The 25214-nt window shown below is 39.4% G+C and overlaps 3 protein-coding genes across 5 annotated transcripts in view; 2 read left to right on the forward strand and 1 right to left on the reverse strand.

The window, feature by feature from the left end:
• The window catches only part of shroom4 (shroom family member 4), a 49853-nt gene extending 35244 nt beyond the window's left edge, over positions 1-14609 (forward strand). For 2 of the 3 annotated variants that reach the window (XM_084404669.1, XM_084404670.1), the window contains 8 exons: positions 381-539; positions 2878-5374; positions 7275-7333; positions 7457-8116; positions 9352-9981; positions 10433-10568; positions 11884-12156; positions 12941-14609. In XM_084404669.1, the coding sequence (XP_084260795.1) occupies positions 381-539; positions 2878-5374; positions 7275-7333; positions 7457-8116; positions 9352-9981; positions 10433-10568; positions 11884-12156; positions 12941-13216 (4690 nt within the window). In that variant the 3' untranslated portion in view covers positions 13217-14609. Of the gene's footprint in view, positions 1-377; positions 540-2877; positions 5375-7274; positions 7334-7456; positions 8117-9351; positions 9982-10432; positions 10569-11883; positions 12157-12940 lie in introns of all 3 variants that reach the window. The other variant, XM_084404668.1, reaches the window with a different exon arrangement.
• A 3318-nt stretch (positions 14610-17927) lies between these two features.
• On the reverse strand, positions 17928-23310 carry otub1b (OTU deubiquitinase, ubiquitin aldehyde binding 1b). The gene is made up of 7 exons (XM_084403443.1): positions 23186-23310; positions 22521-22582; positions 21642-21740; positions 21440-21558; positions 20665-20749; positions 20332-20526; positions 17928-18439 (listed from the first exon to the last, which is right to left on the reverse strand). The coding sequence occupies exons 1-7, from the start codon at positions 23226-23228 to the stop codon at positions 18242-18244; spliced, it is 801 nt and encodes a 266-aa protein (XP_084259569.1). The 5' UTR covers positions 23229-23310; the 3' UTR covers positions 17928-18241.
• Positions 23283-25118, forward strand: cskmt (citrate synthase lysine methyltransferase). The gene is made up of 2 exons (XM_084403444.1): positions 23283-23458; positions 23796-25118. Exons 1-2 carry the CDS (start codon positions 23371-23373, stop codon positions 24473-24475), a joined length of 768 nt encoding a protein of 255 aa, XP_084259570.1. The 5' UTR covers positions 23283-23370; the 3' UTR covers positions 24476-25118.
• Positions 25119-25214: the final 96 nt, after the last annotated feature.

A 25214-nucleotide genomic window follows, 5' to 3' on the forward strand; every position in this document is an offset into this window, starting at 1 on the left:
ATGTACCTGGAATCTGGGCCTTGTTCCATTAATGCTGCTACTTTATAAATTAATCGGCTGTTTTTTTTACTGTAGATGTCTTAGAAAGAACCTCATTTAGCCATTTCAGTAATCCAGTGGATGGCAGATATGAAAGCGTTCCAGATGGTGAAGTCAAACAGATTTCCCTTGATTCCTGTATGTGTTTGTCTAGACTGACACTGCTTTGGGAGTATAGGGTCCTTTCTTCATTCCTGAATGCTGTGGTTTCCAGATTGTGGTTTCTTTTTGTCAGTAATTGGTACTTGGGAATATTAGAGTGATGTTATACTTCTTACACTGTTCAGTCTATACACTTCTTACTGACTTTGTGTTTGCTTGTATCTCTGTTCTTCGAGCAGGCGCAGTGTGCCAGTGATCCGTCCCCACTCTTGGCACCTGGCAAAGCTGTCAGAGGCACCCTGCACTACGGGCACTGGTGATCCGTCAGATGGCCCCTCGGCTATGCAGCTCCACTTCACACCTCTCAATGTACCATGGCACTCTGGAGGTGACAACAGGTTGGTATAAATAACTATTATACAGATGATGTATTCAAGTAAACAATCTGTATGACCATTCTTTCCCTTCATTTCAGTGATTTACATTCATTTAGACACCTTTTGAAACATTTCCATTAAACTACTAATAGTTTAAACAGATCTTTGTGTCTGTGCAAGTGGGAGAGATATACAGTGGGTACAGAAAGTATTCAGACCCCCTTAAATTTTTCACTCTTTGTTATATTGCAGCCATTTGCTAAAATCTTTTAAGTTCTTTTTTTTTTCCTCATTATTGTACACACAGCACCCCATATTGACAGAAAAACACAGAATTGTTGACATTTTTGCACATTTATTAAAAAAGAAAAACTGAAATATCACATGGTCCTAAGTATTCAGACCCTTTGCTCAGTATTTAGTAGAAGCACCCTTTTGATCTAATACAGCCATGAGTCTTTTGGGGAAAGATGCAACAAGTTTTTCACACCTGGATTTGGGTATCCTCTGCCATTCCTCCTTGCAGATCCTCTCCAGTTCTGTCAGGTTGGATGGTAAACGTTGGTGGACAGCCATTTTCAGGTCTTTCCAGAGATGCTCAATTGGGTTTAAGTCAGGGCTCTGACTGGGCCATTCAAGAACAGTCACGGAGTTGTTGTGAAGCCACTCCTTCGTTATTTTAGCTGTGTGCTTAGGGTCATTGTCTTGTTGGAAGGTGAACCTTCGGCCCAGTCTGAGGTCCAGAGCACTCTGGAGAAGGTTTTCGTCCAGGATATCCCTGTACTTGGCCGCATTCATCTTTCCCTCGATTGCAACCAGTCGTCCTGTCCCTGCAGCTGAAAAACACCCCCACAGCATGATGCTGCCACCACCATGCTTTACTGTTGAGACTGTATTGGACAGGTGATGAGCAGTGCCTGGTTTTCTCCACACATACCGCTTAGAATTAAGGCCAAAAAGTTATATCTTGGTCTCATCAGACCAGAGAATCTTATTTATCACCATCTTGGAGTCCTTCAGGTGTGCTTTCATGTGTCTTGCACTGAGGAGAGGCTTCCGTCGGGCCACTCTGCCATAAAGCCCCGACTGGTGGATGGCTGCAGTGTTGGTTGACTTACTACAACTTTCTCCCATCTCCCGACTGCATCTCTGGAGCTCAGCCACAGTGATCTTTGGGTTCTTCTTTACCTCTCTCACCAAGGCTCTTCTCCCCCGATAGCTCAGTTTGGCCGGACGGCCAGCTCTTGGAAGGGTTCTGGTCGTCCCAAACGTCTTCCATTTAAGGATTATGGTGGCCACTGTGCTCTTAGGAACCTTAAGTGCAGCAGAATTTTTTTTGTAACCTTGGCCAGATCTGTGCCTTGCCACAATTCTGTCTCTGAGCTCTTCAGGCAGTTCCTTTGACCTCATGATTCTCATTTGCTCTGACATGCACTGTGAGCTGTAAGGTCTTATATAGACAGGTGTGTGGCTTTCCTAATCAAGTCCAATCAGTATAATCAAACACAGCTGGACTCAAATGAAGGTGTAGAACCATCTCAAGGATGATCAGAAGAAATGGACAGTACCTGAGTTAAATATATGAGTGTCACAGCAAAGGGTCTGAATACTTAGGACCATGTGATATTTCAGTTTTTCTTTTTTAATAAATGTGCAAAAATGTCAACAATTCTGTGTTTTTCTGTCAATGTGGGGTGCTGTAATGAGGAAAAAAATTTACTTAAATGATTTTAGCAAATGGCTGCAATATAACAAAGAGTGAAAAATGTAAGGGGGTCTGAATACTTTCCGTACCCACTGTATATCTCATTGTTGAATTAGGGAATTTTGCTTCCAGCAAATTTCACAAGGAAAACAATCAAAGAGGAAGCTGGTGATCTCACATCTTATGTCAACATGTGGCTCACCGGATACCACCACTATTTTCAGACATATGACTCAGACATTCTTCACAGATCACCAGTAGAGTGACCAAAAACACACACAAAACACAAGAAAAGCCTGTAGTACAAAACACAGCATTGACTTAAGGGACTAATCTTTAACTTTGAACTTCAACTGTAATGTTTGTTTTGGGAGATTTGTTTGTCAGGGTTTTGCTGAGGAGACTGTGAAACCTAATTACAACACCTGCAACAGAATGAAAATGACTACACAATTATCAAATTAAAATATCTGTAAAAAAATCTGAAATCTGAAATTGAAACGTATAGTTAGCACATACAGATATTATTTGATGCTGAAATTTTAAGCTGGCATTAAATGGTGTACATTGTTACTTTTTGTAGGCAGTCTTTGAAATCCTTATGGTGATTGTGTCACATTATCTAACTTGGTTCACTTCTGTTTAATTGTGCAGTGAGCTGTCCATGCAGTGGGGCCATATCTCCAGGCACTACAGCACAGACCGCAGCAGCTCAATAGGAAGTATGGAGAGTCTGGAGAATCCTCCCAACCAGGGTTACTATGACAGTCAGCTCTCTCCCATTGATCCTGTCATCTTCAACAACAAACGTGACTCTGCTTACAGCTCATTCTCAGCCAGCTCAAACACATCTGATTACACTGTTCCTGTCAAGCCTGAGGAGATCAACTCCATGGACAACATCCTCCAGGGTCTGGGTTCTTCCTGCAGGTATCCAGATGGAGGCCAACATTCTGCCTCCAGTGGCCATGGAAACCAGCAGGAAGAACATCAACGCTCCAAGATACTGTCTGACAGAACTGCAGCTAAAGTCCGACCGTCGTCCTATAGCTGCGAGGAGGAACACTGTGCACCACCGCAGCCACCCATGAGGAAAGACAGCTTTAGGGCTACTAGAGGCCAACCAACAGATAAACGCTGTGTGTCTGCTCCTGTAGGCATCCCAAGTGTAACCAGCTGCATAGTTGAAGATCAACCCCAAGTCCAGGAAGTTTTGACAGGCAGTGTTTATTTGAATGGAACACAAGACAATGAACAAGAATGTAAAGGGTGCACCACTGGAACTTATTATACCTTAAACCCTCAGAGAGATAGCAAAGCAACTGACTTTGAGAACTCTTCAAAATCTGTGGCGGCACCTTCACCTCCTCTCAGTCCCTTTTCGCAAAGGAATATGGATGAGAACATTGAAAGCCAACTCCAACCAGAACATAATCTCCAGTCAGCAATGCACAGACACAGTGCACCTGAGAAACTTCTTGCTTCTCAGCTGTGTATGATGGATATTTCTGGTGACAAAAGTGATCATTGTGCATCTCCAACTTGCCTGTGGTCACAGTCTCCTCTTTATCTGAGCGATCCTAGTCCAAATAAGTCTCAGGGCAAGTGGGGAGCAAGCCGATGTTCCACGCCTGGTTCGGTGGCAACTTCCGAACTTGAGGATCCCAGGGTAGAGGAGGAACCTCTTGATTCTGGACAGAATCTGTGGGGGAAGCCCGGAAATCCCACGGGGAATGGATTCTCCACCACTAACTCTCAGACTATTGAGAATAACATTGGTTCTGTAGGTGTGGACACTCAATTAAATGAGAATGGAGGAGAAGTAATGGAGGACAATAGCAATGCCGCAAAGCAGTCGCAGAAACGGCAGTTGCGTAGCTCCAAGTCGCGTCGCAGAAGTGACCGTTTTGCCACCAACCTTAGAAATGAAATCCAGAGGAAGAAGGCTCAGCTGCAGAAGAGTAGAAACCCTTGTGGTGAAGAGACCGTGGAAGAAGAGGTTGCAGATCTCAACACAGAGGCAGTAGCTCCTCCAGAGTACTATCAACCCAGACCCCAAACCCTGCCAAGACCTCTTACCAAACCACCCACTGCCTCCGTGCAAATATTCAAACATATACCTCAACAAGTTCTTGATACCACACAAGCTGAGGAACATTCCAGCACCAGGGTTGTGGGCTTCCAGTCATCTCAGACCCAAACTCCGATCCCTCAACAGGCCAGACAAGTTTATGTGCATGTGGTGGAGGAGATAGCACCTGCAGGTAAACCACGGCGATGGCGTTGGACACCAGAACGCAAGCTTCAACCAGAAACTGAGCCCTCTGAGAGTAAGAGAAATGAGGCTACTGGACAGATGTGGTCTGGAAAAATGGTATCGACTAGAGGGAGGACAAATTCCTCCAGTGGCCGTTTAGGTCGGTCAGATGAGTGTGACATCCCTCCCTTTGCAGACCGCAGGAGGTTTTTTGAGGAGACTAGCAGGAAGTTGAGTCAGTCTGTAACAAACTTATCAAGCCTGACAAGTCGAAATCAGAGGCTAGACAAGCCGTGTAGGCCGAACCATCCATCCTCACCTGAACCTATTGAGATGGCCAAAAACCTGGGCCGGAGAAGGTTTTCGTATCAAGATGTGCCATATGTCAACTCACTGGACACTGGGAGACAGTTTATGAGTTCCCAACAAGACCAAGAAAAAGTGATGGAGAGACAGATGCAGAGAGAGCAGGAGAAACAAAGAGAGCAGGAGAAAGTTAAGGAGCAAGAGAAGCTTAGAGAACAAGAGAGGGAGAAGGAAAGATTAAGGAAAGAGAGGGAAAAAGAGCAACAAATGGTGAGGGACTGGGAGGAGAGGCAGAGGCTGCTACATAGAGAACAAGAATGGGAGTCCGGGAGAGAAACTGTTCGCTCTGAACACAATATAAGCAGTGACACAGTTCCTCAGTCTTTATCTCATGACGCCTATCGGAAGCAACCGCCCACACCTCAGGTTCCTTCCTCACTGCAGTCCTCTGAGCATTTCTATAGCAACACTACCACTAACGTCCAAAAACCTCGCTCAGCGTTCCACCCAGTGACCACCCAGCACAATCAGTATGGTGGCTACCACATAAATCCACCCTACAAGGCCAGGAGCTACACCCCAACTGAGGTAAGACTGGGAATTCAGCATTATCCATTGTCTTAAAAAGGGATTGTCAAGTATTTCTGATCCAGGCTCTCAGCCAACCCAGGGAACCACTAATATAAAAATGCCAGAATTTAGTAATACTAACTGTCATTAACAAAATTAACTAGCATTGCAATACATTAAATTAGTGATTATGTGGTTTTCCCATTTACCTTATTAATTAAAGTTACATAGAAGGATGTACAAGTATTGGGGGATACCTTATCGATGTAAATGTCATACACTGTCAGAAATAGGGGTACAGTAGGAGTCCATTTCTATCCCCCAAGGTACAATCTACACTAACGTACCCCATAGGGCTTATTATTGGACCTAAAGGTACATATATGTACCTTTTTGAGGGTCAAAAAGCATTAAAAGGTACATATATGTACCGTTTCTTTTAAAGGTTAAAGTACAATATTGTACCCTTGAGGGTACAGCCCCAGTGACAAGCCATTGTACCCCTAAAGGTACAATTATGTACTTTTATTTTCTTTATTTTACTTTTGAGTGTAGTATGCACTATATATGGAATAGACATGCACATGCCACATTGTTTTTAAATTATTTATGCAAGTAAGAGTAAAGCTTTCCTCCTGCAGTTCACTGTCAAATAACAACCTCATAAATTCATAATGAATAGCCTGATGGAAATCAAACATTGCTGAAAGAGGGTGTGATTTGTTTTCTTTATTGTGGTTATTTACAGTTCTAGGCTTCTATGAGCTAAAAGATGAGTCCTTACAAATACATGTTGAACGTTTGATTTCTGTTATAGTTTTGAATTGAAAATAGCCTTATTGCATATGGGATGGAAATTGTGGTTTAGTTCCTGCTGAGCCTTTATTTAAAAATGCACCAGATTGATACTTTTATGTTATCTGTAAAAGATTATGTGTCGTCTTTGTGCATTGATTTATATGCGCACTGTTAGAACTGAATAAGAATGAAACGGTTTATACTTTACTTGAGCTGTTATTTTAAGACGCTTTGGTATAGTGCCATGTAGATGGGAATGAGACTGTTGTTTTCAGTCCTCAGTGCAGACTTATTTTAATATTAGCATTCATACAGATCAGGATATATTGAAACTGGCCTTCCTCAGAGTCTCAAAAGGCAAAATGTTGGCCAGAACTGTATACAAATCATAAATCGGCTCTAAAACAACAGGAAGATTGAATATGTATGTTGAATATGTGTCAACAGTCACTATTTTTAATACATGTCCTTGAAAAGTCCTTAAAACAGGAATTAATGCTCTAACTGATCGCCATTCTTATTCCTTTAGTATATTTAGATAGACAACATTTATTGATCCTTGAGGGCAAATTGAGGTAAATTCAAGAGGGATTTTTCCTTGTTGTGGAATTCAAGAGGGATTTTTCCTTGTTGTGGAATCAAGCCCATGTACTCTAGATGAGAATCAGAGATACTATTCACAAGGAAGGAACTTTTGGATATCTAACCCTTATATTTATTTTGCACTTTGTGTGCTTTTAAAAAACTGGGCTCTAGATGGTTGGCACAACAGTGGTAAATAAGTATTTGTTTGGTTACATAGAGCACTCTTGCTTTTCTATTGTACAATTTAGCATGTTATTTAAACCCTTTTGACAGAGGCGTTTAAATGCCAGGGTTCACCTATAGCGGGTTGTTACAGATAAAACTATATGCTAAAGAACAGATTGGCGAAAAGGTATGAAATTACATTAATCACCATTTTACTGCTTTACCAATCTTGTTTTTCTTTGCAGTTAGAATAATGCAAATAGGGCTAGGTACAAACATGATCTTCTCTACTAAATTAATGAATTTGTCTGTTAAATATTTTTCAAAAGTTATACATATATTTTACATACATGGCAAATGTATTTTACAGGCCCATCCTGGACAGGAACAAACAAAAAAACTAAACAGAAACTACAGCCTGACAGAGAGGTAAGAATTCAGTTTTTTTATTGTGTCTCAGTAGATATATGCTGTTATTACCCCTATTTTATGCATTGTTATTGACAAACCTTTACTTAGAAGAAGTATAGCATAACATTTCTTCTTCCACAGGGACTACTCAAAGTGTAAAAGAGGCTCCAAGACAGAAGAAGGTGCTGTCGTTCTGAACTTCATGGGTCATGGTGGCAACAGCATTACAGGTGGCCGCACTGAGGAGCATCTTTTTTCACCCCTTAAAAACCGTGCTATGTCAGAGAACGACATTCGCATGGAGACACAAAATTATCATAATCAAATTTCAAACACCAATGTCAGCAGAATGCGTGCGTCCACTCTTAGCGACCTGGATGAGAATGGAGTGTGTGTCGATGAGGTAAGAAAGAAAAAAGGGCCCCCGCCTCCTCGTCCACCACCCCCAAAATGGGAGCAGTTCCACAAGAGGCGGGCATCCCACCACAACCTCTTCTCCTCTACGCCACTCTATTCCTCTCCCTCTTCCTCTCCACCTCGGCCACAGCCGTGCACGTCCCGGCCCCCCAGTGTGCCTGAAATGACACGTCAGCGTTCCTACAGTCTTCCTCCGAGGGAGGTTTCAGAGAGCCGTCACTGCTGCAGTCAAGAGTACTCGGTGGCTCCACCCAGCCCTGCTTTTACACGTCGGGCTTTTAAACCTGTAGCCTTGCCCCCAAGAGAGAGGGATGAAACCCTTCAGAACTATGACATGAGGAGAGAACTTCATCAGCCTTTGCCACACCCTGAACCATGCACAAGGTAAAACATACCATCCAACCCCACGTATAATGACATATAAGATCCATGATGAAGAACAGGACAAGTCTTTTTAAAATTCTAGTTTAAAGCACATGTGCTGACTTCTTAGAAGTGTACTCTTTGTATTCATGTTGATTTCATATGGTTTTGACAAACCATTTTCAAGAATTTGAAAATCTAAAACATTAATGTGGTGTAACCATTAAGTAAAAAGTAAAAACACTTTTGTGTTTTTACACTTTGAATACATGAGAGAACACATCTCCATGTTTTTTTTCTTTTTATGGAAATTATGGTTTGTTAGTTTTTAAACTTTTTTGAATATTAATAAGCAGTGAAACAGTAGAAAAAGCTAAGCCAAACAACTAAAGGTTTTATTTAATTTAATTTAATTTGTACTTCATTATGATATACACAGTACCATTTATGGGGTTGGTAAAGAAGTCTCTTATGCTCATCTGCATTTATTTGATCAAAAATACAGTAAAAACCATAATGTTGTTAAATATGATGTATAGATATATAAACTATATATATATATATATATATATATATAGAGAGAGAGAGAGAGAGATATAGTTTATATATATATATATATATATATATATATATATATATATATATATAGAGAGAGAGAGAGAGATATAAATATAGTTTATATATATATATATATAGAGAGAGAGAGAGAGAGAGAGAGAGAGAGAGAGAGAGAGAGAGAGAGAGAGAGAGAGAGAGAGAGAGAGAGAGAGAGAGAGAGAGAGAGAGAGATATAAATATAGTTTATATATATATATATATATATATATATATATATATTAAAATGTAATTTGTACCTGTGATGTCAAAGCTGAATTTTCAGCATCATTACTTCGTCTTCAGTGTCACATGATCCTTCAGAAATCATTCTAATATGATGATTTGCTGCTCAAGAAACATTTCTTATTATTCTCAATGCTGCTTAATATTTTTGTGGAAACCATGATACATTTTTGTCCAGTTGTATTGATGAATAGAAAGTTCAAAAGAACAGAATTTATTTGAAATAAAATCTAAATGTCTTGACTGTCAATTTAGATCCATTTAATGGATCCTTGCTAAATAAAAGCATACATTTTTTTCTTTCAAACACAAAAAAAAATCTTACTGCACCTAAACTTTTGAACAGTACTATTTAATTAATTGCATTTTTTAATGTACTTTTGAATAAATTAACCTTAATGTCTGCCCTCTTTTAGAATACCTGTCCACACTGCTGCAGCATCAGATGAGCCTAGAGTCACATTGGTGAAGCCCATGTTTCCTGAGCATCGAGTTGAGTGGGACCGGTCCAGTCCTCACTACCCTGCACAGGGCACTACCAGGTCTCTTGAAATCCCAGAGAACAGCTTGTCAGCTGGGCTTGTGTATCCAGAATCCTACTTCTCCATGAACAACTACCACTTGCAGCCCCATCAAGCAGGCTTCCACGGAACAGCCCACAAAAACCAGATTGTTTCTTCCCGCAGTCCCAGCAGCGTAGAAGATGGAAACCTGCCCCTGGAGACAGACATCGATGAGATCTGTGAGAATGAGCGAGCAGGAGAAGTTCAGAGGAGGGAAGGAGAGGTCAGGGTGGAGATGCAGGGTTTTGCTCGGCCTGTTATGGTGCTGGAGACAGACATCGACAACATGCCTGAGGAAGGGGCTCCATCGGCTAGAAACATTAGAGGATCGAGGAGCTCCCTGGTGGACTCCATTCTGGACGATAATTATGGTATATCTAGGAAGGAGCTGATTGGAGAGTTATTTCCACACAGTGTAAATACAGAGATAGGTGGAGAGAGCTGGAGAGGGGGTTACCCAATCAGTGGAGGAACACTAGAGAGGTACGACAATTTTCTCACTTTCCTTTTCTTATCATTTATGTTTAAATGCCATGAATAGTTATGGTTGTCACGGCATGCTTCAGTACAGAGCCACTAAAGGGACATGGTGATGGGAAAAATATGAGATGGGAGGAAAAAAATATTTTGCGTTCCCCCGAGAAACTTTGCGTTCACTCATAGAAACTTTTGCGTTCCCTCACAAAAACTTTGCGTTCCCCTGAGATTCTGACTGTTAGCGAGCAAATGCAAGGTTTCTCAGGCGAATGTACACTTTTTGCGGGGGAACGCAAAGTTTCTCGGGGGAACACAAAACATTTGCAAAGGAACGCAAAAGCATTGAGATTATTTTTCCTCCTCCAATCTCATATTTTTTCCCACCACCATGTCCCTTAAGGGGCTCCATACTTCAGAGTAATCTAAAAAGCTGAAGTATCCATGACCTTTTTTCTAGGCCCTCTAGACTGGGAACATCCACAGCACAATCACGATCAACCTGTTACGACACATCAGTTGACAACGCACAACTTCTTGCCAAGATTCGAGAGATCTCAGAGAGGAGAGAGGAGGAGGAAGAACTCAATTATAAGGTGAAAGATTCAGAAATGTATGGGTCGCTTTATTACACGCTTTGTAAATTGGTTCATAAAATCTTTCAATTTCGTGTAATTTCAGATGTGGCCCCAAAGTTCATGGACACTTGAAATGTACATATGAAACTTAACTTCACTTTTCTGACCCTTTTTAAGTTACTTTTATAACTCAAGATGATTTTTTGGATGTATGAAGTCAGTTCCCATGAAGATGGAGTGCATCTCTAATAAATTACTCTTATCAGTTTATTTAATCAAAACCTGAATTGGAAAAAATTCACTATTAAAATTCCCACACAAAGAGCCCTGTATTTACATCATGTTAAAAATGTATAAATTAAACAAATTAATCTCCATTAAGATTGACAAACATATTGTCATACTGTCACCAAATCTGCATTTATTTGAAAAAAAATAAATATATATTATAAATAAAAATAGATATTTAATAATTTAACCCTTTTCTATTTTTATAAAATGTAATTTATTCCTGTAATGTCAAAGCTGAATTTTCAGCAGCCGTTATTCCAGTGACAGTCTTCAGTGTCACATGATCCTTCAGAAATCATTCTGATATGTGACCCTGGATCACAAAACCAGTCACAAGTCGCACGGATATATTTGTGGCAATAACCAACAATACATTGTATGGGCCAAAGTTATCGATTTTTCTTTTATGGCAAAAATCTTTAGGATATTAAGTAAAGATCATGTTTCATTAAGATGTTTTGTAAATTTCCTACCGTGAATATATAAAACATTTATTTTTGTGAGTGAATGCAGCACAATCAAATATAAATGGACAACTTTAAAGGCGATTTTCTCAATGTTTTGATTTTTTTGCACCCTCAGATTCCAGATTTTTAAGTAGTTGTATCTTGGCCAAATATTGTCCTAACCTAACAAACCATACATCAATGGAAAGCTTATTTATTCAGCTAATTTGTATTTCAAAAAATTGACCCATGTGGTTGGTTTTGTGGTCCAGGGTCACATATGATGATTTGCTGCTTATGAAACATTTCTTATTATTATGAATGTTGAAAGCAGTTGTGCTCTTTTTGTGGAAATCATGAATTTAAGATTCTTTAATAAATATGAAGTTCAAACAAACATAATTTAATTGAATCTTCTGTAACATTATAAATGTCTTTACTGTCACTTTTGAGCAATTTAATGCATCCTTGCTGAATAAAAGTATAATTTAGTTAGTTAGTTAATTTCTGACTGACTGACCCCAAACTTTTTAACTATAGTGTATATACTGTGTATACTGTATGCTGCTTCTCATAGTGAATGTTTACATTTACAGAAGCAGCTGATGGAGAGCCTTCGTAAAAAGCTGGGTGTCCTGCGTGAGGCACAGAGGGGCCTGCAAGAGGATATTCGGGCCAACACTCAGCTGGGAGACGAGGTGGAGAGCCTGGTGCTTGCTATCTGCAAGCCCAATGAGGTTGACAAGTTTCGTATGTTCATCGGCGACCTAGACAAAGTGACCAGCTTGCTGCTGTCACTTTCTGGGAGGCTGATCCGTGTGGAAAGTGCCTTGGACTGTGTTGACCCAGAGACCGGCCACCACGAGAGGGTGAGGAGAGATACAGTACGTTATGACCCAGCGATAAACAGTAGTCAACATTTGAAGTGGATCAAAACCTTTCATCAAAGTTATACATGAATTTTGAACAATACCCGTTCTTGTCTTAGGACAATTTTGATGAACTTTTTTGATCCACTTCAAATGTTGACTACTGTATATTAATGTTGGCATGAAACAGAAGTTGCGATAGTTTTTTCTTCCCTATTGTGACATATATCTGAGTAAAATGGCAGCTTGGTTAAGAAAAAATGTAGGGCGGGACTTGATTTTGTCCATCGGGAATTGATTGGATTTTTGGATGGTTATGGTTTGCTATTGCTGTGATGTCATGTGAGTGACAGGTTGCCCCGCCCTCACGCCAGTAAACGCATCATTAGAGAAGTGGAGAGATGTCACTGCAAGAGGGAGGGGAAGTTATTTTGGTTAAAGTTTATCAGAGCACATGAATAAAAAAAATTATGATGTGCACAAATAAATGATTTATAATACTGAAATTTTCCATAAAAAATAAGAATTGACAATTTTGATTTCATGGTGACTTTAAAAGTTGGATATATAGTACATAGTTATATATATAATAGTTATAGTACAAAATATACAATATAGCATTGATTGGTTGTATCTGAGTAACAAAACCAGCCCAATTGCTATTCAAAAAACCTGCCCATTCATGGCCAAAACTAGCCCAAGTTTGTTTGATTTGCTTAACATTTTTATTCAATGGCCATGTCTTATTCTCGCTGCCTCTCTCGTTCTTTCTGTGATGTTATAGCTACAACTTCTGGAAAAGAAGAAGCAGCTGCTGGGGCAGATGGGAGAGGCTCAGGAGCTCAAGGAACACGTGGACCGGCGTGAGCAGGCTGTCGGCAGGGTGCTGGGATGTTGCCTGACCCCGGAACAGATGCGTGACTACAGTCACTTTGTGAAGATGAAAGCGGCCCTACTGGTAGAGCAGAGGCAACTGGATGACAAGATCAGGCTCGGCGAGGAGCAGCTCAGGGGACTTCGAGAGAGCCTCGGCCTGGGGCTGGGTTACGGGCATTACTGAGAAGTGCTTTAAATAATAGACATTATTTTAAGATTACTGTGTGTATGTATAACAGGATTTGAATGGGACCGAAAAGACCTTGTTCTGCAGTATGTTTCAAAAAATGGATATGGCTTTTTCACGACAATTTGAGTACAGAAGGGAACAATTACCACAGAATGATGTTCAGTTCAGTTTGAAAACACTACATCACTACTTGAAGTTGTCTGTTAGGACTTCAGCTGCACTAATAACCGTTCAGTAAAGTTTGCGCTTACTCAGTTAACCTCAGACACCGCCAAAGAACGCATGTGTGCGTATACTTCTCATTGAATACAGCTGGGGGAGTGTCCATGCACTGCTATTTATTTATTTATGTGTGTATATAATAATCATACACACTACATATATATCTCTGTCAGTAAATTAGAGAATCCTTGATTCAAGGTCACAGTGCTTTAACAATAATTTACAGCCTTACTCTGCATGTATCTGATTTCTACTCTTTGGCATGATAAACATTGTTTAGTTTAAAAGGGTTTGTTTTCAAGTATTTGTATGTACATTGAAAACGTGTACATGGTTGATGCTAAAGTGCGTCTTTAAGTCACAGAAGTTTCATTCTGTCATAACTGGAACTTTTCTTAAATTAAACATTGTGGCCTGTTATTGCAGTGTTTTCAAGAAGTGACCTTTTTTATACTTAAATTTCATATTCAGTATGCCTTATAGTACTTGCTACACTTTTCTCAGATAATTATTATTGCCAAAGATAAAGTTAGAATATAAATGTGCTGTGCCTGTTTTGAGGAATGACATGCATAAATGTTTTGAGAAGACCAGCCTTGCCTTACCAAAGCCCTTATATATAGACATGTTTCCTTTGAATAAGAGTTTTTAGTTAAATGATGCACTGTGTTTAACCTTATGTATCATCTCACGCTGACATGGCAACTTTTGAGGTGATTGCTACAAGATTTCCTTAACTTTGAGAAACTGGACATTTCTCTAGAAGTAAGGAGAATGCTGCTTCATTGACAATTTACTGCTTTGAAAGTCTTTTTTTTTTTTTGCAAAACAAAGGAGCATGAGATGAAGTTTATGAGGAGAGATTTAGAAGTTGCTGTGTAGGAATAAAGAATGAATGTATGTATTTGGTTTCAAAAATGCAGATCAAGAAGGAAAATGTGCATTTGTGCTTATGTTTGCTGTTTTAATTTTTCCTTCACTTTGTATAAACGTTATAGTTTATTTACTATAAACTCTTGTTCATGTGTTGTATCATACATTGTTAACAGCTAAGCGCTGGAGATGAAAGGAAATATTTGGTCTATTGATAATTTTTTTTTTCCTTTTTTGTGATTGAAAAGATTCATTGTTAAACATGTATAATTAAAAATAATATCATATCAGGGCTATGCCTTTTCTTTTTTTAAATAAGTTTTACCAAGTTCATTCTGAAAAGGTTGTGTTTAGGTAGCTAGCTGACATAACTTGTATGTCAGTGCAATTGTTTTGTCTCGAGATGCATTCCAGTAGTTTATTTTTTCTAAAGGCACGTTTATAAAAGCTACTTAAATGCCCTAATTGAACTAAGGCCTAATCCTGATTTAGTCTAAGCCCTGTCTGTAAAACCACACCAATATTTTGCTAATTCATTTTAATAATGCATGAAGATTTTAGAGGCTGTGGAGTATTTGTATTTTTAAAATACATTTATCATCACGCAGTCACTGTTTGTAACCTATAAATTGTAATGTTTGAAAATTAATAATCATTCTAATGATTGAGATGTGATTTAATAAGTTGATTGTCGTTACGTAACTAATAATTAACGAGGGGCGTTGATTGGATGGAAGTGAGAACGCGAGACTATTAAAACTACTTGGCGGGAACGTAAATGTATAAATGAGGTGCGTGCGTGCGAGCATTGTTTTTCTATTCTCAACTATTCATTGCTGGTTTAAAGTGGACAACATGATGTTTGGCTTTGTACGAGCACTCAGAAGCACGAGATCTACACCCAGACAGAATGCCCTTACCCAGCATTTCTACATTACCTCTAAAGCTGCAAAAGGCAAAGTCGGCATAGTGGTAAGTTCAACGGGAATGCAATAATAAAGGGAAGTCGGAGTAATTTTAATTATTATTTTATTTTTTTTAGAACAGTTTTTAGTTTTATAAAACCTACTCAATTATCTTACGTCATTACATAATTTTCACTTGTTTGACTGTTCTAAACATACTAACAGCGCCATGCTCATGTTCCGCTCATTGCGTTTTGTTCGAAAACCTTTTAAGCGTGTTGAAGTGATGTCTGTTCAGATTGTTACCCCCATGATTCAACTAATTTGAAATCAAAACATGATGTGCATTTAACTACTGAAATAGTCTTACTTTTTATATTGAGTTATTTTAATGACATATGTCGAGAGAGCATTAGTGACGCGAGTGCACATCCATGTTTGCTCGCACGCGGGTTTTCTTCACTCTTGCTCAGATATTCCAATACTGCGCGTGCGCGCACGCCACGAATCTCTCCGTAAAGCTTTCAAACGCTGTGAAGATTTATCAACCAATCAGAATAGACTTTCACGACGAAAATGCTACACGAAATCTTATTGGTTGAGTGAACTGCACCTGCTGGAATTCTTTCGACAGTCAAAGAATTACAAAGGATCTTGATAACTACTTTACCATTTCTAAGGTTTAACAATCATTAATCGAATGTATCGTATATTTGCAGACGACACCACTGTCATCGGTCTCATCCAAAATGGTGACGAGTCTGCTTACAGACTGGGGGTTGAACAGCTGGCTGTCTGGTGCAGTTATAACAACCTTGAGCTGAACACGCTCAAAACAGTGGAGATGATCGTGGACTTCAGGAGAAACACCCCAGCACTCCCCCCTCTCACCATCATGAACAGCACTGTGGAAGCAGTGGAGTCATTCAGGTTCCTGGGCTCTACCATCTCCCAGGACCTGAAGTGGGCAAATCACATTGACTCCATTGTGAAAAAGGCCCAGCAGAGACTGTACTTCCTTCGCCAGCTGAAGAAGTTCAATCTGCCACAGGAGCTGCTGATCCAGTTCTACTCAGCCGTCATTGAGTCTGTCTTAAGCACTTCCATCACTGTCTGGTTTGGTTCAGCTACCAAATCGGACATCAGGAGACTACAACGGACAGTCCGGACTGCAGAGAGGATTATTGGTGCCCCCCTGCCAACCCTCCAGGACCTGTACTCTTCCAGAGTGAGGAAGAGAGCAGGTAAAATCATCACAGACTCCACTCACCCTGGACACCCCCTGTTTGAACTGTTACCGTCAGGACGGCGACACAGATCACTGGCCACAAGAACTTCCAGGCACAGGAACAGTTTCTTTCCACAGGCCATTTCCCTTCTGAACACTTAACATGCCCCCCAAAGCATATGCCTGTAAGTGCAATACTCCCACTGTCTAGTGCAATAAACTCAGGTGATATTTATATCTATATTATTCATACTACTCAAAATACTGTAAATATGTTTATAATCTGTAACATGCGCTAGACTCCCACTGTCTAGTGTAATATTCTCTAATTCAGGTGATATTTATATTATTCATACTACTCAAAATACTGTAAATATGTTCATAATCTGTAAATGTTTATTCAGACTAAACCCAACTGTGACCCTACTTTTTTACTTTTATACTATTTTTATTTATTTTTTATATATTTTCATTCTTAGAATTTGTATTACTGTGTTCTTGTTGTATTTGTATTTGTATATGTGCACTGGAAGCTTCAGTACCAAGAAAAATTCCTTGTGGGTGCAAGCACACTTGGCAATAAAGCTCTTTCTGATTCTGATTCTGATTCTGATTCTGATCGTAGAAATTGCTCGGAATGGGGCGCTTTTATTTATTTTTTAACATATAAATAACCTAGTCTGTCTAGCTGTAGCTGCATCACTAAGTTACATTGTAAAGACATTAAACGAACGTTATATGACGCACTGCATATAAAAGTTCAATGTTATATCAAATGTCTCAACGGAATTTAAAGTCCTTGCAATAAAATTTCAACTAAAACAGTGACCATGGCTAACAATAGTTTCATATCAAAATAACGGCATACTTGGGCAGAATAATTTGACTTCTCGGTTTAGTGGTCTGGGAACTACTCGGATATTCAGTCCGCTTCGTGAACAAATCTGGTTTTGTGAACCTGTTGGGAAAAAAGTTTACATGTTGGACATCACTTGAATGCATGGATGGGTCTATAGTTTCATGCTTGCATCTTTTTGCAAATATCGTGTACTAAGGCATATATAATTTCTTCACATTTAGGAGAGCGTATTTGTGATGGCCTTTATCTCCATTGCTGTCCTTGGTCCGGCTGGATGGATTTTGTCCAACTCGACTGAATCCCAGAGAAAAAAGAAATGAGGGAGAGAACGCTGCCTCTAGCTTGAGATTGGACGTGTCTTTTTGTAGTGCAGTCGTTTGAGTTGTACATGATTCCAAGTGTAATTGATGTTACCCAAACCTGTCTTAGATAAACATCAGACTGTACTAGGCATAGAATGTAAAATGAGGGCTTAAATCACTGCGCTGTCTATGAAATAAAACTAATTGAATCAATGGTGGTCATTTCTTTTTGTTACTTAGATCCACTTCTGATTCCCACCTCAGTGTCATCACATTCACAATTGATTTCTACAACCACAAATTCACTTTAGTCATGTGAGGTGCAAGTCCCTTTAATAAAACTCATGAAAGGCAGTGTAACAAAGGAAAAACACTAAAAGCAAGTTGACAACATTTACAACCACAAATAAAACTACTGTACAACCCTAATGCTGCCATTTGATGCAGTGTCAGTTTTTCTGAGATTTAAGTTTTGTCTGTACTGGGAAAAATCATACATTTTGTAATGAGAAACCTGGAGTGAAAACTTTATTGTGATTAATCATAGCAAAGTCTTGCATATGTATGACTCAACTTGGCTGTAGAAGTGGGATGGTTTCTTGACAATGGAACCACAGAATATATAGAGCATCACTTATACAGGATGTCATAATGGCCTGGGCGGTAGAGCAGAAAGATCCGTGGCTCACTTCCTTCAGGAAAGACATGATTGTTCACCGTTCCACCCTCTCCTCTGTCCATGTATTCCACTAATATGGGCACGTTCAGTGCCTGTGCTAAGGCTATGATATGGATGTGGTCGCTTTCTTTCGACATGGGTTCCACCTCCTAAAAATAAATAAAACATTGACTCTTGATTAATGTAGCTCAACAGGGCTGTTTCTAGGCTTAGACACCTACACTCCATGTAAACAGAACACTTAATTTCATCAAATTCACCACATGCTAGTGTTTCATTCACATGTGGAAATAAAATCTGAAGGTCAGTTACATCTATCTCTTATGAAATACTTTAAATCATATCCTTAACTAATTCAAATAATATACACTGATAAGCCAAAACACTATGACCAGTCACAGCTGAAGCGAATATTGTTGATCATGTAACGATGCCACATTTTAAGGTCTGTGTAGGTTAGATGGCAAGCAAACAGTCGGTTCTCTTGGATGCAAGAAAAATGGGCAAAAATAAAGATATTAGCGACTTTGACATGGGCCAAATTGTTATGGCAATGCGACTGGATCAGAATATCTCTGAAACAGCAAGGCTTGTGGGTTGTTCCTGGTCAGCAGTGGTGAGAATTTACCAACAGTGAACAGAGGAGGGACAAACCAAAAACCGGTGACAGGATGTTGGGCGCCCAAAGCTTATCGATACATGAAAGCAATGTATCTTTGCGTTCATGTATCTTTTGGGCTATCACACAAAATTTTAATGATGGTTATGGAAGGAATTGGACAAAACGGTACATCGCACTTTGCTGCATATGGGGCTGCATAGCCACCGACCAATCAAGAGTGCCTATGATGAGCTCTGTCTTCCATCGAATGCACCCACAATGGGCACACGAGCATTGGAACTGGACCTTGGAAGAAGGTCGTCTGGTCTGATGAGTCCCGTTTTCTTTTACATCACGTGGACGGCCATGCGCATGTGTGATTTGAGGAACGTGATGAAGAGTTCAAGGTGTTGCCCTGGGGTCTATTCTTCGTACTTCACTTAATAAATCAGATATGATTTGACAGATGCCAGATCGTGATAACTGATCTCTGGCTAATTTGGTTCTTCAAACAAATATGTGGATTTGATTAAAATATCGGGATTAAGTTGTCTGAGATTACAGCGCGTTCTTGTGTTCATTGGAAAGGGCAGATATATCGATACTCGAAACCATGATCAGCAATGCAGCGATTGGCTGGCGGCAAGACAGCAACGTAATGACATCATATTTAAAAAAAGAAGATCACACACCTGACAAAAAAAAAGTGTCTGGACCTTCATAAGGAAACAGCCAAGCGACCAAAGCGACATAAAAGTTATAACAGATAAGTAAAATGTGTACTGTTTGTTTACAAAATGATTCCCAATTATTTCACGATTTCTAGTATTTGTACAGGCTTTACATTTTTATTATAATGTTGTAATCAGCAATTCATTTAATTTTACCTGTGAATTAAAGTTTGACAGCACAGAAGACAGCAATTTTTACTAAGTTATCTGCATCTCCTGTGCTGCAATTAAAAAGATGCAATCTAATCCTGTTTACATGAAATAAGCCTGAGTTTACGGACTTGATGCTCCGGGAGCAACTCCGGGATGAGCTTTGAAGAACCTAACCATGCTGGATCATGTCAAATCGTCAACAGTAAAATCAAGATAAATGAGTAATCAACGTACGAGAGCAGGCCCCTGGCCTCCAAATCCCCCAGATCTCAATCCAACTGAGCATGTGCGGGATGTGCTGGATCAACAAGTTCGATCCACACCTCGCAACCTACAGGACTTGAAGAATCTGCTGAAAACGTCTTGGTGCCAGATACCACAGGACAATTTCAGGTGTCTTGTAGAGTCCATGCCTCAGCTAGTCGGTGTAGAGGACCAACAGCATATTAGGCATAGGCCATAATGTTTTGGCTCATCTGTATAGAAGTTCCATCGAAAAGCACATTATAATTAAGATGTCAAAAACAAACTAGCTCACAAGTAATAATCTTTTCACCTGCTGGCAAAACTCTTTGACAGAGCGGCCGCCCTCTATGAAGTGCTGAAAGAACACGTGCTCCCGCTGCAGGTATCCAGAGGTGAGAAGCCTCAGGTAAACCACTATGTAGTCAGACACGCTCTGGTCATTGAAGGAGTTAAGCAGCTCTCCAAGTGATTGCTGCTTTTCACACAGATCAATCAAGTCCATGAACTTGACAAAGGAGAGAAACCACAGTGAATATCAACTTACTACAGACAGGATGATTCAAGTAAAATTACAGGATTTAAGCCTTGAGTTTTGAATATAAGGCGGCAGCATAGTTTTTAAATGATACATTTTCCAACTCACAGTGTTGTGAAAGTCCTCAATAGTGAACTCAGTGAAGCCCTGATTTACAAGGTCCAGTTTGCTCTTAGCTGCCACAGCTTTGAACCTATAGTGCCAAAAATGAGATAGGATTGATAAATAGACATTCAATAAACTGGTTATTAACAATGACGGAAAGCAAAACAACATACACAATTAGGGGTTGGCGATCTGACGATTTTATATTGTGATCGATCTTGAAGACATCCACAATCTACTTTTCAAAAGAATAGTAGAGATCGTGGTCTTTTATGTTCTCGTAATGTTAAAATACAGCAATGACTTCCTACTATATGGTTGTGCTGACTGGCCAAAGTATATCATGTGTCTTTCATGCGTGGTGACGCAGTTGAAAAACAGCAGTAGGGCTGTGTGATGAATCAAGTTCCAACGATTATGAAAACGTGATAATCATGTTAAAAATGATCCTTGTGCCGCATGCTGTTTCTTTCCTTTAAAGCGGTGTTTCACCCCTCAAAAGCCTAAACTTAACGTCCAATTCAGTCAAATCATGTAACATGTCTGCCGTAAAATGGAGTCTAATGCAGGACATGCTTTATTTTATAAAGCACATTAAACTGCAAGAGAGATTTATCCCTACATGCTTTGTGCGTGCGCTGCGAGACGCCCCTATACACAATATACAAAATTGCACTTCACGTTACTAAGGTTGCTGCTATCTCCTGAATTGGTGTATAATTTCCAAACGAAGGCAATGATATCTGCTTTAAGCAACCCAGAACAACAGTAAAACTACCTTTGCAGCTCTTTGCTGTCTTCCAGTAGTGTCTCCAAATGTGCAAATCCAAAAGCTCTGTAGAAACAATTTCCATCCGGCCGTGTCTTCCGAATGTGCGCATACTTTTTGTGAAGGTCCTATGAACAAGACGCATGTAAGAGAAACATTTATACAGAAGATTTCAGGCACTTGCTAAGTAAGCTCATGAAACTTTAGTGACCTTTATCTTGAGCTGGTAAATGGTGTCCTCTGCAGCATATTCACCCTTAAGCACAGAGAGATCTTGTATGTCCGACACTAAAGGGTTAGTGGTGGCTATCTATCAAAACAAAACACACACAATAAGAGGGATAGTTCATTTACTCACCCTCATATTGTTCCAAACATGTGTGACTTTCTTTCTTCAGTGGCATACAGAGCAGCTCTGCTCTTTTCCACACAATGAATGTGAATAGGGAAAGATGCTGTCAAAGCAATTCATATGACTTTTATGCTGTAAGTCTAAAGGGCAGTTCACACCAAGAATAATAAATATAATGATAAAGTTTTTTGTTGTTTTTTTACTTTAAAGACAATAACGCAGTCCAGACCACAACTATAACAATATCACAGAGAAACAATAGGATTTTTATTTATTTTTTAGCTGATGAACGATAAAACCATTTTACAGGCAATTAGAATCCTATGACTTTAAAGAGGTCGAGCATTTAAAGCAGCAGACAACATAACTCTGCAGCATGGTTAGAATAAACAGAATATTATTGTCAGTTAGTGGGTTATAATTATCATTTTTTTGGTGTAAACAGGCCTTCAGGCAATTCCATTTGATGATGTTAATGACAGAAATTACATGCTTAATCTTTAAATTAGGACTGTTTAAAGTCATGGTATAGGTTCAGAAGACTCCAGCATACAGCCAGGGGGGATAATTTTAATTTTGGAGTGTGACAGCACATCTCTTTAATTGTATAGAATAAAAAAAGAGAGTGGATACATCTTAAGAACAACTCTTCATAATAAAAAAAGGGTATTTTGACAACAGTTACCATTACAAGGCTTCTTTTAAATGAGACATTTAGTCATTACTTTGATCCCTCACCTCTTGCTGAATGCGGTCCTGTTGTGCCATTATGGCTTCGTCATGTGCGAGGCAGTTCACTCCTGCAAAAAATATAAAAGATTTAGAAACCTGCCACACAAGAACTGGACCTGACCCAGTTGACAATTACTAATGCTGGAGTTTAGTTCTATCACCTCGCTGATTCTCTTGTCATTTCACGATCCGACGAAATGTAAACAAAGTCGCGTGTAATGAGTCAGAAACTCAGTAACGTTATCCTAAACGTCCGTAACCGTTATCATACAACAAAAATACAAATACAGATATACCACTTATTTAATATACTGAGTGAATGTAAGGAAATATAAGAGAATATTATAGTATACAGCTGAATGGCAAATAGGGCTACTATTAATTTTTTTGTTTAAAATAAAAGCGTAACATAAAATATTTTCCTAACGAAAATTTGACACTGTGCAAAAAAAATGTTAGGAAGGCTGTTTTTTTTTTTTGTTGTTGTTGTTAAATGAGCCCAGAGTTAACTCTTTGTGCAGCTAATGCTCCTGCTCTGCATTCCTCCTCCTGCTCGTGCAGCAGTCAAAACATATTCTTTGCCCTAATGCAAGCTCCGTCGTGCAGATGTTTTGTTTTCGCGTGTCACTAATCTTTAAAACCGCGCGAGGAAATGTTATTTTTGCACTTACCCTCCATCTCTACCTGTGATGATTCCTGCTGCTCATCCGCCATCTTGATCGAGTTCTTCTTCCACCGCCCCCTCTCTCATGTACATTTCCGGGTCGTGTCATTCAGTTCAGTCAGTCACAGAATCACACATGCTGCCGGTGTTTTGGTTTATCTTGAATGCCTTTACCTAAGCTGGGTATTTAAAATGTTGTCATTTAAAAGACTTGCAGTGTCTCTAAGGACCCTTCAAAAGCTGGCGGAGGCTCACAGATGGCACCATACTAGTTTGACAAGTACGTGTTTTATTTGTCAAGAGGTTTTACTTAGGTCTAGAGATTCAATTTGATTGACACCTTTGGGACAGGGACATAGAAAATACTTGTATTTAACGTCCACATGCACCAAAACTGCATAAATCGGAATAGCAACTTTAATTACCATTTCCAAACAAGTTTCTAAACAGCTGTCTGCCACAAACAAAGGGCCCCGTGGTCTGATTCCCGTTTCAGTCATATTTGCCATGTAGTAGTTTCAATTATTCGCTTACATCTTTAAAAATACTTGTAAGTTAAAGGGTAAAAATATGTATTTTTATTCTATATGCTAATTATGTATAACTGGTGTTCACAGATGAGTTGATTGAAAACATGGACAAAAAAGCAACATGGGACAGATTCTACACAGAAAATGGAAGCAAAGGCCAATTCAAGAATTTTGAATGGTTCTTTGGATTTCACTCAGTCAAGGACTTCATTCTGCCTGTACTTGGGACTATGTCTCGTTCCCACCATGGCCCATTCAACATCCTGGACATGGGTTGTGGCACATCCGCATTAGGACCCTGTATCTACAGAGCGTCTCCGTGTGCTGTGAAGGTTACTTGTGCTGATATCTCCCCGGTGGCAGTGAGACTTATGGAGCAGTACACTAATTCGGCTTCAGAACAGCCATGCAACCCATCCTCTGCTCTTGCTTTCCTGGAACTTGACTGCACACATTTGAGAGGACACTTTGGGACCAGAAGCCTGGACATGATATTAGACAAGGGTACTACTGATGCTTTAGTTAGGTCTAAAGAAGGTCAAGCTAAGGCTGGACAGATAGTGAGGCAATGCTTACAGGTGCTGAAGCCCTCAGGGATTCTCTTACAGTTCTCAGATGAGGATCCTGATGCCAGGCTTGTATGGCTAGAAAGAGAAGTTAGAGGAGCAGAACTGACAGCTGATGTAGGAGTTCGAGAGGTGGGAGAATTGAGAGGGGTCAGCTATTTTTGCTATGAGATTTCTCCTTGTGCAAACCCCCACTCTTAAAAGACAATGCATTCGTTATAGAATGGGTTTACTATCAACTCCCAATTGTACTTTGTCTGAGTTCTTCTGTTGGGACAGTTTTGCATATGTTTTGGGAATGTGCGAAAGTGAACACGTTATGGACTCGTGTGTGACATTATGGGTAAAATACTCTGGACTACCATAGTTCCAGATCCTTGTTTATGTTTGTTAAATGATGACACCATTTTGAATTTTAAAGTAACATATAGGAGAATGCTATTTTGTGGCTTTACAGCAGCGAAAAAAACAATTCTAGAATATTGGTTTAATTCAGAGATAAATTTACTGAAACACTGGTTGTTGAATGTGCAATCAATGGCTAATTTAGAATACTCAACAGCCAGATTTAACCGGGCAAAGCCCCAAATTGTGTCGGACTGGGGATATTTGGTTGTTGAACTGAATACGCTTCTTAGAGGACTATAACATGTGTTTATTTGTTTTCTTTTTTAATTTTATGGGCCCATCTTCTCTTTTGTCTTTTATGTTACTGGTATTAAGTGTGTACATATGTTTACCTTGGTTTTGACTTTTTTTTTTATTGTGGTGACGGTCAGTGTTTGAGTGCTGTTTTGTCTATGTTTATGTTAACTTTCAAATAAAAAGTTAATCCAAAAAAAAAGCATTCAAATGTCTCTTCCTTCTAAAAGGGTTTCTATGTGACAAAACAGTCTAACAATAGAGCACTGATAAAAAAAATTAAAAAAAAAGCTTATTT

The sequence above is a fragment of the Rutilus rutilus genome (assembly GCF_951802725.1).
Source record: "Rutilus rutilus genome assembly, chromosome: 3".
NCBI lineage: Eukaryota > Metazoa > Chordata > Actinopteri > Cypriniformes > Leuciscidae > Rutilus > Rutilus rutilus.